Source organism: Pantherophis guttatus, chromosome 3 (genome assembly GCF_059756535.1).
Source record: "Pantherophis guttatus breed Tessera chromosome 3, ASM5975653v1, whole genome shotgun sequence".
Classification (NCBI taxonomy): domain Eukaryota; kingdom Metazoa; phylum Chordata; class Lepidosauria; order Squamata; family Colubridae; genus Pantherophis; species Pantherophis guttatus.
In genome coordinates, this window is record NC_142065.1 from 3,362,814 (window position 1) to 3,377,136 (window position 14,323).

Consider the following 14,323-nt stretch of genomic DNA (forward strand, 5'->3'; position numbering starts at 1 on the left):
GAGACAGTGAATTCTAGTACCAACCGACTTAGGCATGAAACCTGGTTGGATGACTTAGGGCCAATCACCAGGAGACTGAGAGTTCTAGTCCCAACTTAGACACGAAACCTCGTTGGATGACTTTGAGTCGATCATCAGGAGATGGTGAATTCCAGTCCTGCCGTAGGCACAAAAGCCAGCTGGCTGACTTTGGACCAATCACCAGGAGACAGTGAGTTCTAGTCCCGACTTAGGCACGAAACCTGGTTGGATGACTTAGGGCCAGTCACCAGGAGACTGAGAGTTCTAGTCCAAATTTAGGCACGAAAGCCAAGTGGCTGACTTTGAGTCGATCACCAGGAGACGGTGAATTCTAGTCCTTTGTGCCATAGGCACAAAAGCCAACTGGCTAAATCTGGGCCAGACAGCTCAACCCACCTCGCAGAGTTGTTGTGGGGAAAATAGGAGGAGGGAGGTGTGTTAAGTGCGTTCGCCACCTTGAGTTGTTAGTAAAAAAATAATGAAGGCATGATACAAATAAACACCACAACATCAATATGAAAACTATATAAATAGGAGCAGAGAACTCTAGCCCTGTCCCTTTCCTCTCTTATTTATGCTTGGGTTTGTGTGTGCATGAATATGTATGTGTATATATATTTACACACACACACACAAACACACACACACACACACAAATAAATATCCATGAACACACAAACTCAAATGCAAACATAAATAAGAGAGCAGGAAAGTAACTGGCTGTAAAAGATTGGCCCTAAAGTTGGAAATTTTGCTCGAAAACCTCCACTGTTGCTGTGAAAAATCCACCTTTTCCTGAGAAATGGAAAGCATTTTCCCCATCCTTCGCTGGGTGCCCCTCCTGTTTTTTGCCGGCTGCTGAAATCCTTCTCTTGCCCTGGCATAATTCCTCTGCAGTGGGTACCAATCTGGAATTCTGTGGGGTTTGCAGGATCTTCCTCCCTCCCGGCTCCATCTAGAGGGTTGCTGCTGGGGGGTGTGGGGGAAAGGCAGTGGGGGGAGGCAGGTGGGTGTGTTGGCTGGGGAGAAAGTTTTGGACCTTCCCTCCCTCCCTTCCTGGGAGTGGGGGGGGGGGCTGTGCCAGCCGATTGGGGGATGCAAATACCCCATTCCTGCCTCGCAACCAATGACGTGCTGTCGGAGGAGGGGCGCCCCATTGACAGAAGCAGCACCTTGGTGTTTACTCTTGGCAGCAATGTGTGCAGCCCTAGACTGTGCTGGAGGGGAGGGGCCGAGCGTGTGGGGGAGGGGGGACGGGGAGGAGGAGGAGGAGGAGGAGGGGGCTGTCAGCGAGGATGGGCTATAAGAGAAGGCAGCGAGGAGGAGAGGAAGGAAGAGTGGGCGTGAGCAGGCTGTGTTTGCAAAGCCAGCCGGAGCTGATCTAGGGCGGCCTGGAGTGGGGGGGGGAGGACACCGAGGGGCTGCTGCTTTGAGTGGTGGGGGTCTCTCCCCCTCTTCTCTCCCCACTCAGGTCTCTACCACCCCGAGGAGAAGGAGAAGGCGTGACTGCTCCATCTGTCCATCCGTTGTTCCTCGGGGATGCTCCTGGCCCTTGGAATCCTGCCGCACGGAGTTACTGACGGCCTCCTCTCTCGACCCTCCCTGCTCTCCAGCTGTTTTTGCCAAAGATTTCCTACCGCTTCCCGGCTCTCTGCACCCCCTCTCCGCTGGGCATCTCCCCCAGGCCCAAAGCAGGTGCCGCCAGGACCTCCTGCTGTCAGTTTGCCAGCCGGCTGCTTCGGAGACGGAGTTAAAAGGGGGGCGTGGATCAGAGAGAGAGAGAGAGAGGGGCGATCTCGCTCGCTGGCAACCACCGAGGCTCACCCGCCCACCTGCCGGCCGTGCCGAGCCCGCCACCACGGTGTTTCCACCCACCGGACGATGAGAAAATAACCCCGGCTTGGACTGAGCATCCGGAGGAGGAGTGTTCGGAGAGTCGGCGGCGCATCAGGGCAACAGCATGGTCCAGCAACGCAGCTCCACGCGGACCCGAGGCGTGGAAGCGAAGCAGGAGGCGTGTTCCAAAGGCAGCTTGCTGTTGAAAGATGGCACGGGCGAACCGGACTGGTGCAAGACCCCCAGCGGGCACATCAAACGCCCCATGAACGCCTTCATGGTGTGGTCCCAGAACGAACGGCGGAAGATCATGGACCAGTGGCCCGACATGCACAACGCCGAAATCTCCAAGCGGCTGGGACGGCGCTGGCAGTTGCTCCAAGATTCAGAGAAGATCCCTTTCGTCAAGGAGGCCGAACGGTTACGCCTCAAACACATGGCCGACTATCCCGACTACAAGTACCGGCCCAGGAAGAAAGGCAAGCTGGGCAGTACCAAGGCCCGGCCCAGGGTGCCCGTCAAGATTAAACCCTCCGTCCTTGGACGGGCAGCTTCGCCCCGGAGGCAGACGCCGAAGCCGGATCCCGAAGGCCAGGGGGGATGCGCCTCTCCAAAGCCAGACGACGACCCCTTGGAAGCCCGCATCCTGGAGGTATCGTTTGACGAAGGTCCCAAAACCTCCAGCAAGGAATTCTGGCACGTGCTTCCCGCAGGTGGTGAGAAAGGAGAGTGGGAAGCCAACTCTGGCCAGGCCAAAGACGCCGAAGCCGGCGAGCTCGCCAAGCCCTGGTCCTCCGACGTGTCTTCTCCAGCTTCTACGAGATCTTCTTCTTCTTCTTCTTCTTCCTTTGCCTCCTCAGATGACGAGCCAGAGGAAGATCTTTGGAACGTTGTGCCCAGCCGAGTCCAGCCAAACACGCCCCCTTGCCGGAGCCCGGACTGGTCGGTCTTTGATAAAGATCTGGATCTTTTTCCTTTGGGCGCCTCGTCTCATTTTGAGTTCCCCGATTACTGTACCCCGGAAGTGACTGAGATGATCGCAGGGGACTGGCTGATGTCCAGCATTTCGGACTTGGTCTTTACGTACTGAATCCTCCCAGGGAACTCTCGCTTCTCAACAATCAGGTGGTTCCGGAAAAGACAAAAAAACAAAAAAAAAAAACATGCAGAGAGAAAAAGAGAGAAAGAAAAAGAGAAGAAGAAACCCAGCTGTTTACATACAGAATCAGGTATCTCCACAGCTTGCCTTGGCTTCATTCAAAGGCAAGTCCTCCATCAGCCCATCCCCCACTGCCTCCTCCTTCCCCCCCCAGCACACACCCACTTGGCCAGCCTCTCCTGCCTTGCTCGGGGAGGCTGCCCGTCACCTCTCAACCCCCCCACCCTTCCTCTTCTCTCCACTTTGAAGCCATCCTGGCTTGGCACCGTGTTTATTTACCCATGAAATTTGACTGTCTAGTCTGGTTTTGCCTTGTAATCCGACCGTTCGTCGCTGATCCTTTCAACCGTCTTTGCAGCTGCTTTCCGGCTCGGATGGAAGGATGGATGCCATCCATGCTGATGCCCCCTCCTTCCTCTCCCCTCTCTCCCTCTGCCCTCGGGGTGCCCACATTCCCTCGCTTGGCATCCCACTTGTCACCCTGTTCTCTCCTGCCTCCCCACACCCCCATCACCCCACCTCGAAGGGTGTCTTTGCCGGGTGTCGATTCGCGGCCATTTCAAAGCCGATGACAGGAGAGACAGCCAGGAAGGTTTCCTCTCCTCCTTCTTCTTCTGTCCCCCCTCGTTCAATGGCTGCCAGGCAAAAGATTCCATCGGAGGGCACGGCGTGCCTCGGCGGTGTGGGGGAGACGTGGGTGGCGTGACGCTCGGCGACGCCGGGGATCGGGCGGGCACTGGCTTCCACACTGGACCAGACTTTTCGTGTCGCCAAGGCACAAAGCCCGTCTCGGTACTGGGGTGGGAAGCCTCGGGTTGGGGAGACAGAGAAGTGGCGGGCACGTGGTAAACACGTGGACCCACAGTGCAAGCAGGCTTGTGTGTGTGTCGATCGCCCCCAAAAAAGTCTCCCTCCCCCCACCTCCTCCTCTTTAATTTTTGCCAGAGGTATGCCGCAAGCAGAGCTGGGCACTGTCTCCTCCGTGCATGTTGCATTCAGACGATGGATCGCAAGATCCTTGGCATGCACCCTACCACTCCCTCCGATGCCACGTCTCGGCGTCCACAGCTCACCCCACGTCTCCCTGGCCCGAACCAGCTAACCCTGGACTTCTCCTGCTGCAAAAGGAGTCTTCTTTTAGGTACCCCGGAATAAAGGCGGCGAGGGGGGGATGATGCCTGTTTGAAAACCCACTTGGGAATGTCTGAACGCTACCTCCATCCTTCTTGGAGGTCTTTTGACTTTCACAGAAGGTCAATCCAGCCCCATTCTCCCTCCTTCCCTCCCTCCCACTTTCTCCCAGCTGTTTGTAGCTGCATTCTGTCGGGGTGCCAGGCCCCCCGGGGTTCCGATTCAGGGTTCGTTTCCCAGCAAGAAGGGGGCTTGGGGTTCAGCTGCTTCGTTCCTTGGGTGAAAAAAACCACGTTGCCCTATTTGGGCGTGCCACGCCAGGCCTGGCAGGGCTGTGCCGGGAAGGGAGCGAAGCCGTAGGGCACCTGTGGGAGCGCAGCCCCAGAGCAGGGGTGCCCCCAAGCCTAGCAGAAGCGGCCAACCTAATCAAGGGAGAGGAAGAAACCCCCTCCCCTCGCTGCTGCTCCGTTCTGCATCCTTCTTTGTAGAAGCCAGGCGAAGGGAGGGAAAGGGAGGGAGCCGGATCCACCCTGGAGTTGCACCTGCAGGCATGCAGAGAGGAGGGAAACCGGCTTTCTCCTTCTCCAAAAACGGGAGTGCATCTTCAGATGACACCCCGTGACCTGATTCTGGGGCGAACAGATGTCCTTCGGGAACCGCTCGGGAAGGAAGCAGGCTGACGCTAAAGAGACAGCCGTTGGCCGACCATTGTGTGTCTGTGGCTTTCCTCCGGACATTTGTTTGCAGGGTTGCCTGGTCTGGGGAAGCCTGAGCAATTCAATCCTTCACCCTTCCATCCTTCCCTCGAACCCCGATGCAAACCAGACCCACGGTTTTTTTTAACTCTGTCCCACAGACGGGCACGCCTGGGCTCCGGGTTCAAAGTCATTTAACCAGCTAGATGTCTGTGGAGATTCTCAGCCATCCAGGTCACAGTTGTCCCAAAGGTGCTTTTTTCCCCCAAAGGCGACTGGAGTTTGTTGTTTTCCTTGAAGATGTTTCGCTTCCCATCCAAGGAGCTTCCTCGGTTCTGATTGAAGAACAGAACAGAAGTGTCTATGGAGATTCTCAGCCATCCAGGTCACCGTTGTCCAGCAAAGGTGCTTTTTTCCCCCAAAGGCGGCCGGAGTTTGTTGTTTTCCTTGAAGATGTTTCGCTTCCCAACCAAGGAGCTTCGTCGGTTCTTCGGTTCAGAACCGAAGAAGCTCCATGGATGAGAAGCGAAACGTCTTCAAGGGGAAACTAAAAATCCGGTTGCCTTTTGAAAAAAGCACCTTTGGGGTTCACCGGCCAGAGATTTTTAATCCTGCCAAGATCTCACAAAAGATAGCTTTGTTAAGGGGCTTCCGTCTTCTCACCTGCTCCAAATGGCATCCTTCTTGAGACAAGAAAAGGATTTATGTTCACGGAAGAATTCTAGATCCTCTTTGGAGGTTCTGGATTTTTTTAAATGGCGGAGTTTGGGGATCGTAGGCCAAGGGTGCCCAAATGGAACAGGGCAAGGGAAGCCGGTTGGGTTGAGAACGGACCCCCTGAGTCGTCTATCCCCCCATCCTGTCTCCCCGTTGCCCAGGGGCTTCTGATGCTGCAGGCAGGTTTACCTCATCGGCTCTTTTGGGTGGTGGTGCCAGGAATAACCACCCCCACCCCACCCCAAGGTTGGCACTTCCAATGCCCACCTTCCTTCCCAGAAATTATTTTGCTAATGAGCATCCTTCAAAACACAGAGGTCTCCAACCTTGGCAACTTTATGACTTGGGGACTTCAACTCCCAGAATTCCTCAGCCAGCGATGCTGGCTGAGGAATTCTGGGACTTGAAGTCCCCCAAATCGTAAAGTTGCCAAGCGATGCTGGCTGAGGAATTCTGGGATTTGAAGTCCCCCAAATCGTAAAGTTGCCAGGGTGGTAGACCTTCTTCAATATATACCTCTGGCTTTAGCCATTCTACTTCTACCAAGGTCCAAGATGCCTTACCTCAGTGGTCTATCATCTGCCACCTGTTTGGCCTGCGATTCCCAGAATTCCTCAGGGCTAGCTGAGGCATTCTGGGAGTCGTAGTCCCCAGTCCCTTCTGGAGGACCCAGGTCAGGAAAATTGCCTTATATTTGACATTTCATCGAAGCCGAGAAGCTTCTAGCAATCCCTCAGAGAGCTCCTGTAGTGGAAACCACCTTTTAAATGATATTTAAATGATCACCTTTTAGGTGATTTATTTAAATCACCTTTTAAATGATAATCTTCTCCTTTTTAAAATTTTAAAATTTAAATTTTAAATACTAATTTTAATTTGTTTAATTATGGGATATTTTTAAAATTGAGCCAAATTGTTTAATCTGTTTTAATTTATTTTAAATTTTGTATTCTTGTGTTTTATCCTTTGGCTGTTCACCGCCCTGAGTCCTTCGGGAGAAGGGCGGTTTAGAAATCTAATAAAATAAAATAAATTTAATTTAAATTAGGCTGCAAATTTTTGGGAAACGGAGACACTAAAAAGAGAATTTCTTTCAAGGCCGCCCATGTTTCCAACAATGTTTTAGGGAGAGGAGAGGAGCATAGAGAGGAAGAGGCAGGCTAGAGAGAGTCCTCGACTTACAACAGTTGATTTAGTGACCATTCAAAGTTACAAAGGCACTGAAAATAGTGACCGAAACCATTTTTCACACTTAACGACCGTTGCATGATCAAAATTCGGACGCTTGGCAACTGACTCCTATTTATGACGGTTGCAGCCGTCCCGGCGGTGCGGGGGTAGACACGCAGTCCCCTTTTGCGAGCTTCTGGCAAGCAAAGTCAACCGGGAAAGCCGGATTTGCTTAACAACCGTGTGACTAAGTTAATAGCTGCCATGATTCACTTAACAACGGTGGCCAGAAAGGTCGTAAAACTGGGCCAATCTCACTTCACTGTCTTGTTTAGCAACGGAAATTTTCAACTCCATTGTGGAAAATGGGGCAAACAAAAAAAAAAAATCACTGAACATGTGTCTCGCTTAGCAAAAGAAATTTTGGGTTCCGTTGCGGTCATAAGTCGAGGACTATCTCTATTTGAAGAATTCCTAGATTTTAGAAAGCTTTCCCCACCCTTCAATTAGTGTACATATAGCTAGTCCTTGACTTACAACCCTTCGTTCAGCGATGTTACGATGGCACTGAAAGTGACTTGCAACCAGTCCTCACACTTATGACCACTGCAGCATCTCTGCACGGTTACGGGATCAAAATTCAGAGGCTTGCCAATCGGATGGTATTCCCGGGGTCGTTTGCGACCTTCCCAGCGGCTTCCAAAAAGCAAAGTCAAATGAGGGGGAAGCCGGATTCGCTCAACGACCACATGATTCATTTAACGACCACGATTGAACAACTTAACAACCGGGGCGAAAAAAGGTTGTAAAATCGGGCATGGTTCCCTTTAACAACCCGCCTCACTGAGGCGTGGAAATTTTGCTCCCAATTGCGGTCGTATGTTGAGGACTACCTGTGCAAAATTATGGATTAGGATTGGCTGGTTTGCACTCATTTTTTTTCATAGCCCCCTGCCTCACCCCCCCCCCATCCACGGTGGCTGTAGGTAGTCCCAAGTGGCACCTATAGGGCACGACCCCCCCCCTCGATCTTCCATTGATGCTCCAGCCTTTTTCCAGGAACCAGAAATTATTTTGATAGTTTTCTCATTTTAATCATTTTTCCTGAAAAATCATTTTTCTATCGTCATCCACGGTTAACAGGGCTTACAATCAGCACAGGACCACCGGCCCTTCCATCTATTCCAATTCCCTCTTTGGACATATATTCGTCTTCACCTGGGGGCCCTTGAGATGAGTTGGGTGGTGGAGCATGGCCTTTGTAGTTCCCCATATGAGTGCCACCTAGGAGAAAGGCTGCCTTGGACCAGAAAACATCAGTAGAAGGGATAAATAAAGCAGAGCAGATACAGGGGAGAAAAACCGATTCCGCTTCGTTTTTTTTTTCTCACCCCGCAAAGGCAGTCCTCATTTAGCGACTGCTTCATTTAGTGACCATTTGAAATTACGATGGTGATTTAAAAAAAAAAAAAGTCATTTGGCAACCAGTCCTCGCATGGATGGCTTTTGCAGGTTTGCAAAGGAAAGCTGAAGGAAGATGGTAAGCACAGTTGTGGGATTAGAGACTCCGTTGCCGATCCCAATTGTGGTCACTAAATGAGGACTGCCTGTAAATCCTGGATTTGAGTGGGATATGGAGAGTGGAGAGTTATTGGTCTATTTTTCTTGCCTGCATGTCTTTGGTGTTAAAGGCATGGGATCAAAGCCAACAGGTAGCCAAATCACTAGTCTGTCAGAAAATTCTCCCAGTTTAGAATCTTCTAAACTAGATTAACAGCTTCATCTTGGAGCATGTACAGAGTGCGCTCAAGTTGCCTACCGAATCCAGACGGTTTTCTGGGTTTGCACAATAGGAGGAACAGATAGTTGGGCTTTGCTTAACACGATGACAAAATTAACAAACCGCCCAAGCTGGCTAAGGGGTTGGACTAGATGACCTCTTAAGTCACTTCCAGCCTTTAGTTATACCAATTGTGCCAATGAAGCTTAGAATTTTGAGCAGACTCCGGCAAACCATTTTTGCACAATTTCAAAGTGCAACAGCAGCCTTTTGACCTGTGTGAGTCCCGTTTTAGAGCAGGTGGAGTGAATACTACAGTTGAGAAACACTCTGTACATGCTCAAGGGTGTACAGGTAGTCCTTGAGTTACAACAGTGACCCATCAAAATTACAACAGCATTGGTAGAAACTTATGACCATTTTTCACACTTACGACCATTGCAACATCCCCACAGTCATGTGATCAAAATTCAGACACTTGTCAAGCCACTCGTATTTATGATGGTGTCCTGGGGTCACGTGATCCACTTTTGCGACCTTCTGACAAGCAAGGTCAACGGGGAAGCCCGATTTGCTTAACAACTGTGTTGAGAATGGTCGTAAAACGGGGCAAAATTCACTTAACCACTGTCTTGCTTAGCAACAGAAATTTTGGGCTCAATTGCGGTCGTAAATCGGGGACTTCCTATATGTAGAACTTCCATTATGGCTTCCCCTGCAGGTCAGAGGTTTTTCCTTTCAAAATAGATCCTGGCTGAAATAATAACAATAATAATAATAATAATAATAATCTCTAATAATAATAATAATAATAACAAGCTTTAATTTATTCTTTGTTTAATTCCTTCCCAAAGATTTCCCCATTTCCATGTTTATTATAAGCCAGGGTGATTTTGCTAATTGTACATCCTGAAATCTTAGAAACCCTGTTGCTTTTATAAATTTCCCACATTCCCAACTGATCTTGGAAGTGTTGCAAAGGGGGTTTGTTTGTTCTTGGCTTAAAATTTCAGGAAAATATCAAAGATTTCTTGACCTCAGCAATTTTAGGAAGTGTGGACTTCAACTCCCAGAATTCCCCAGTCAGCATCGCTGGCTGGGGAATTCTGGGAGTTGAAGTCCACACACCTTAAAGTTTAAAAGGAGATATTCTGGTTTACAAAGAAGCCTTCTATCAATTTTCTTTTTCCTAAGATGGTTTGTGAATTCACCATCTTCTGACTCCCAGGAAAGGGTTTAAGGATATTCAAAAGCCATTAAGCAGTAGGATTTGAATTATTTTGGACAGATTATGTGAATGGTGCAGGGCAAAATGAACAAATAACGATAGACACAAACACCCAAATCGGCTGGTTTAATCTTAATTTTTTTTCCTTCCCCTTTTTAGCTATGTTTTTGAAAAGCAGCTTAATCTGAGAATTCCTAACATCTGGGATTTTATACCCGCAAATTCTTAGCGATCACGCAAACCCGCCAAGGCGGGACTACCATACCAATAATTTCCCTAAAATTTACTGGAATTTACGGGGTAGAATGTTCTTGGCTAGGGAGGTTCTTCTCTGAAAAGTATCCCAGTGGGAAGAAAATTGCCAATGTAGTTTGTAAACAGCTTGTTTATAGCAATAGCACTTAAGAGTTATATACCGCTTCTCCGTGCTTTTCAGCACTCTCTATGGTCCCACAGCTGTACTTTCTCCCTATAAAAAGTCACGATTTCATTGCCATTGTGATTATTCTGGCAGTCGACAACATCCCTGTGAGGTAGGCCACAAAGAGTTTAGCTTTCCTGGCTCGTATCTGACTCTTTAAATCCAGCCTTCCTAAAGTTGGCTTCCCTAGGGTCAAAGGAAAACTACATTTCCCAGAATTCCTTCTGCCAGCTCTTCTGGCATTCTGGGAGTTGTATTCTCCAGCAGCTGGAGGTCCCTGTGGCACGAAGCATTATAGCTAGTCCTCGATTTACGACAGTACGTTTCATGGCCCTTTGAAGTCACAACGGCGCTGAAAAAAGGGACTCAACGACCATAGTCATGTGATCAAAATTCAGACATTTGGCGACTGGTTCGTACTTATGACGGTTGCAGCATCCCAGGGTCACGTGATTCCCCCTTTTTTGCGACCTTCCGGGAAGCAAATTTCAACGGGGAAGTCAGATTCTCTTAACGGATTTAACAGCTGCAGTGATTCACTTACCGTAATGACCATAGCTAGAAAGGTCATAAAACGGGGCAAAAAAAAAAATCACCGAACTGTCTCGCTTAGGGACAGAAAATCGGGGGCTCCATGGTGGTCGTAAGCCGAGGACGATCTGTACACTGCGTTGTCATTCCTGCTTAAAAAAAAAAAAAAAGACAATTATTGCATTTATTTATTAGATGGGATTCCCCCCCCCACGTCAGCTGGATGCCACGCTGACCACACGCCACAGCTGGACATGCTGAGGTGCCTATAACAGTCACAGAGTGGGAAGGGACCTTGGAGGTCATTTAGTCCAACCTCCTGCTCACGCAGGAGACTGGGACTAGGGATTCGAACCGGCGACCTTTCTGATCGACAAACCCACTGAGCCACCTAGTCAGGGGGTTGCCGTAAAATCCAGAAATCAGGCAGATCTTTATGGGTGTGTCTGTGTGCCTCAAATTTGAGGGGAGAGGTCTGATTAGGATAATATCTCAACCTGGGGCACTTTAAGAGGGTTGGACTTCAACTCCCAGAATTCCCCAGCCAGCGCATGCTGGCTGGGGAATTCTGGGAGTTGAAGTCCAACCCTCTTAAAGTGCCACAGATTGAGACACGCTGCATTACAGAATTCCCTGCGCCTGGCCGCGCCTCCTGTTATCGTCTTCTTGATGCCCTCCCTTTCCCTAAGGGCAGGCACCCAAGGAGTGGATGATGGGAACTGCTCACGGGGGTGGGGTGGGGGAGAAAGGGAGAGACACCCTGCCTACCTTGGGGTCCCTCCCAGAATCCCCATCCTCCCGTTCCTTCTGCACATGCTCAACAAGACTCTTCTCTCCGATAACCCAAAGGTGCTTCCCCCACCCCCACGTCTGGAGTTTCTTTGTTTTTTCTTTGAAGACGTTTCGCTCCTCATCTGGGAAGCTTCCTTCAGTTCTGACTGGATGGTGGGGAATGGAAGGAGTTATAGATTCTCCACCATCCAGGCAGAGCTGAAGAAGCTTCTTGGATGAGAAGCGAAATGTCTTCAAAGAAAAAAAACAGAAAGTCCAGTGGCCTCTCGGGGAAAAATAGCTCAATAGACATCTCTCCAAGCTCAGGCCATAGGACCCAAATCAATTTTTAGGAACCCCTGGCGGAACCTCCATAGACATCTCTTCTCCAAGCTCAGGCCGTAGGACCCAAGTCAAATTTTAGGAACCCCTGGCAGAAGCTCCATAGATATCTCTCCAAGCTCAGGCGATAGGACCCAAGTCAATTTTTAGGAACCCCTGGCAGAAGCTCCATAAACATCTCTCCAAGCTCAGGCGATAGGACCCAAGTCAAATTTTAGGAACCCCTGGCAGAAGCTCCATAGACATCTCTTCTCCAAGCTCAGGCGATAGGACCCAAGTCAAATTTTAGGAACCCCTGGCAGAAGCTCCATAAACATCTCTCCAAGCTCAGGCGGTAGGACCCAAGTCAATTTTTAGGAACCCCTGGCAGAAGCTCCATAAACATCTCTCCAAGCTCAGGCGATAGGACCCAAGTCAAATTTTAGGAACCCCTGGCAGAAGCTCCATAGACATCTCTTCTCCAAGCTCAGGCGATAGGACCCAAGTCAATTTTTAGGAACCCCTGGCAGAAGCTCCATAAACATCTCTCCAAGCTCAGGCGATAGGACCCAAGTCAAATTTTAGGAACCCCTGGCAGAAGCTCCATAGACATCTCTTCTCCAAGCTCAGGCGATAGGACCCAAGTCAAATTTTAGGAACCCCTGGCAGAAGCTCCATAAACATCTCTCCAAGCTCAGGCGGTAGGACCCAAGTCAATTTTTAGGAACCCCTGGCAGAAACTCCATAGATATCTCTCCAAGCTCAGGCTGCTGAACCCAAGTCAAATTTTAGGAACCCCTGGCAGGAAAAAAAAAAGCACGGATGCCAAGCGAGATGCCAAGCAGACCCCCGACCATGCCAGCCCCAACCCACCCACCCACCCCAGATCTGTTGGGGTGTCCTTTTTCCATGTTTTGTGTTTCCCGCCGTGTCCCCCGTTCGGGGACGTATCTCGCCTTGCCCGATGGGGCCATCGCTCTCCCCACACCGCTGGGGACCCGTTTCAAGCCTCAAGTGCTATTCTGAATTTTACGAACGATCAGGCAAAAAAATAAATAAATCTTCCTCAGGACCTAGGACCGGGCAGGATGGATCTTCCTCTACCCGGTTCCGATCACAACCACGGAAACGGGGGTGATCGACCGCCACGTTTCCTTCCTTCTGTCTTCGAAGCACAATCTTCGCCGACGCTTCCTCGTTGCAGTCAATTTTGGGGTGGGGGATGTGGATGGCGGGGTGGGGGGGGTGGGCACGGGGTGGGGGTGAGGGGGGGTAGGTGGGCTTTGTCTTGAGTTAAGGGGAGGAAAAATAGGAATAATAAGAGTAAGGAATAAATCCGTGGTGCTCTGTGGTGGAATTTACATGGAGGGAAAATGTGTGCGGTATTAGTGCTTTAGAGTGTCTTGGCACTTCCCTGGCTGTCTTCGGCTACCGGTACGGGTAGTCCTCGACTTACGACAGTGATTCATTTAACGACCATGGTGATTCGCTTTGCGGCCACAGTAGAAACGGTTCTTAAAATTGGGTCCCGTTGCATGATGATTCCAGTTATGACCACAATGGCTTAACAAGCAAAATTCAGGTCGTACGTCGAGGGCTATGGGTAGTCCTCGACTTACAACAGTTTGTTTAGTGACCGTTCAAAGTTAAAACGGCATTGAAAAAATGTGACTTAGGACCGTTTTTCACACGTACGACCTTTGCAGCCTCGTGTGATCTAAATTCAGACGCTTGGCAAGTGACTCGTCTTTATGACGGTTGCAGCGTCCCAGGGTGGGTATGTGTCACACGATCCTCTTTTTGTGACTTTCCGACAAGCAAAGCCAATGGAGAAGCCGGATTCACTTAACAACTGGGTGACTAACCATAACCTGCTGCAGCGATTCGCTTAACGGCGGTGGCAAGAACGGTCGTAAAATGGGGCAAGACTCACTTAACTGAGCCACGGTGGTGGCGCTGTGGTTTAAAGTGCAGTATTGCAGGGTGACTCTGCCCACTGCCAGCAGTTCGATCCTGATTGGCTCAAGGTTGACTCAGACTTCGGTCCTTCCGAGGTCGGTAAAATGAGGACCCCGATTGTAGGGGGGCGAATAAGCTGACTCTGTAAACCGCTTAGACAGGGGCTGTAAAAGCACCGTGAAGCGGCATATAAGTCTAAGCTATTAATTATTAACCAATGTCTCGCTTCACAACATAAATTTTGGGCTCCATTGTGGTCGTAAGTCGAGGACTACCGGTAATAATAGGGGGAGGGGAAACAATGCTCTCAGGTACCAACTCCACAGATTGTCCAGCACGGGGATGGGGTCCGCGGAGGTCCCCCCCCACAACCCCGCCCACTTCTTCAAACCTCTTCAGTGCGCGACCGATGGGCCACAAGGTGCCAAGAGCATAATCCGAGTGAATCAAACGATAACGATGATAACAGATCCCATTCTGGGTTTCCTTTATTGGTAAATGTTGTGTTAGTCGTGACCGTGGTCTTGAAAGAAAAAAAAATAAAACATAGGATTGTAGAGGATTTAAAAAAAAGAAAAAAAAA

General features: G+C 49.9%; 1 protein-coding gene across 1 annotated transcript; it reads left to right on the forward strand.

The window, feature by feature from the left end:
- The first annotated feature begins 1,771 nt into the window (after positions 1-1,771).
- On the forward strand, positions 1,772-3,557 carry SOX12 (SRY-box transcription factor 12). The gene has a single exon (XM_034404871.3). The coding sequence runs from the start codon at positions 1,982-1,984 to the stop codon at positions 2,945-2,947; it is 966 nt and encodes a 321-aa protein (XP_034260762.3). The 5' UTR covers positions 1,772-1,981; the 3' UTR covers positions 2,948-3,557.
- The last annotated feature ends 10,766 nt before the right edge of the window (positions 3,558-14,323 follow it).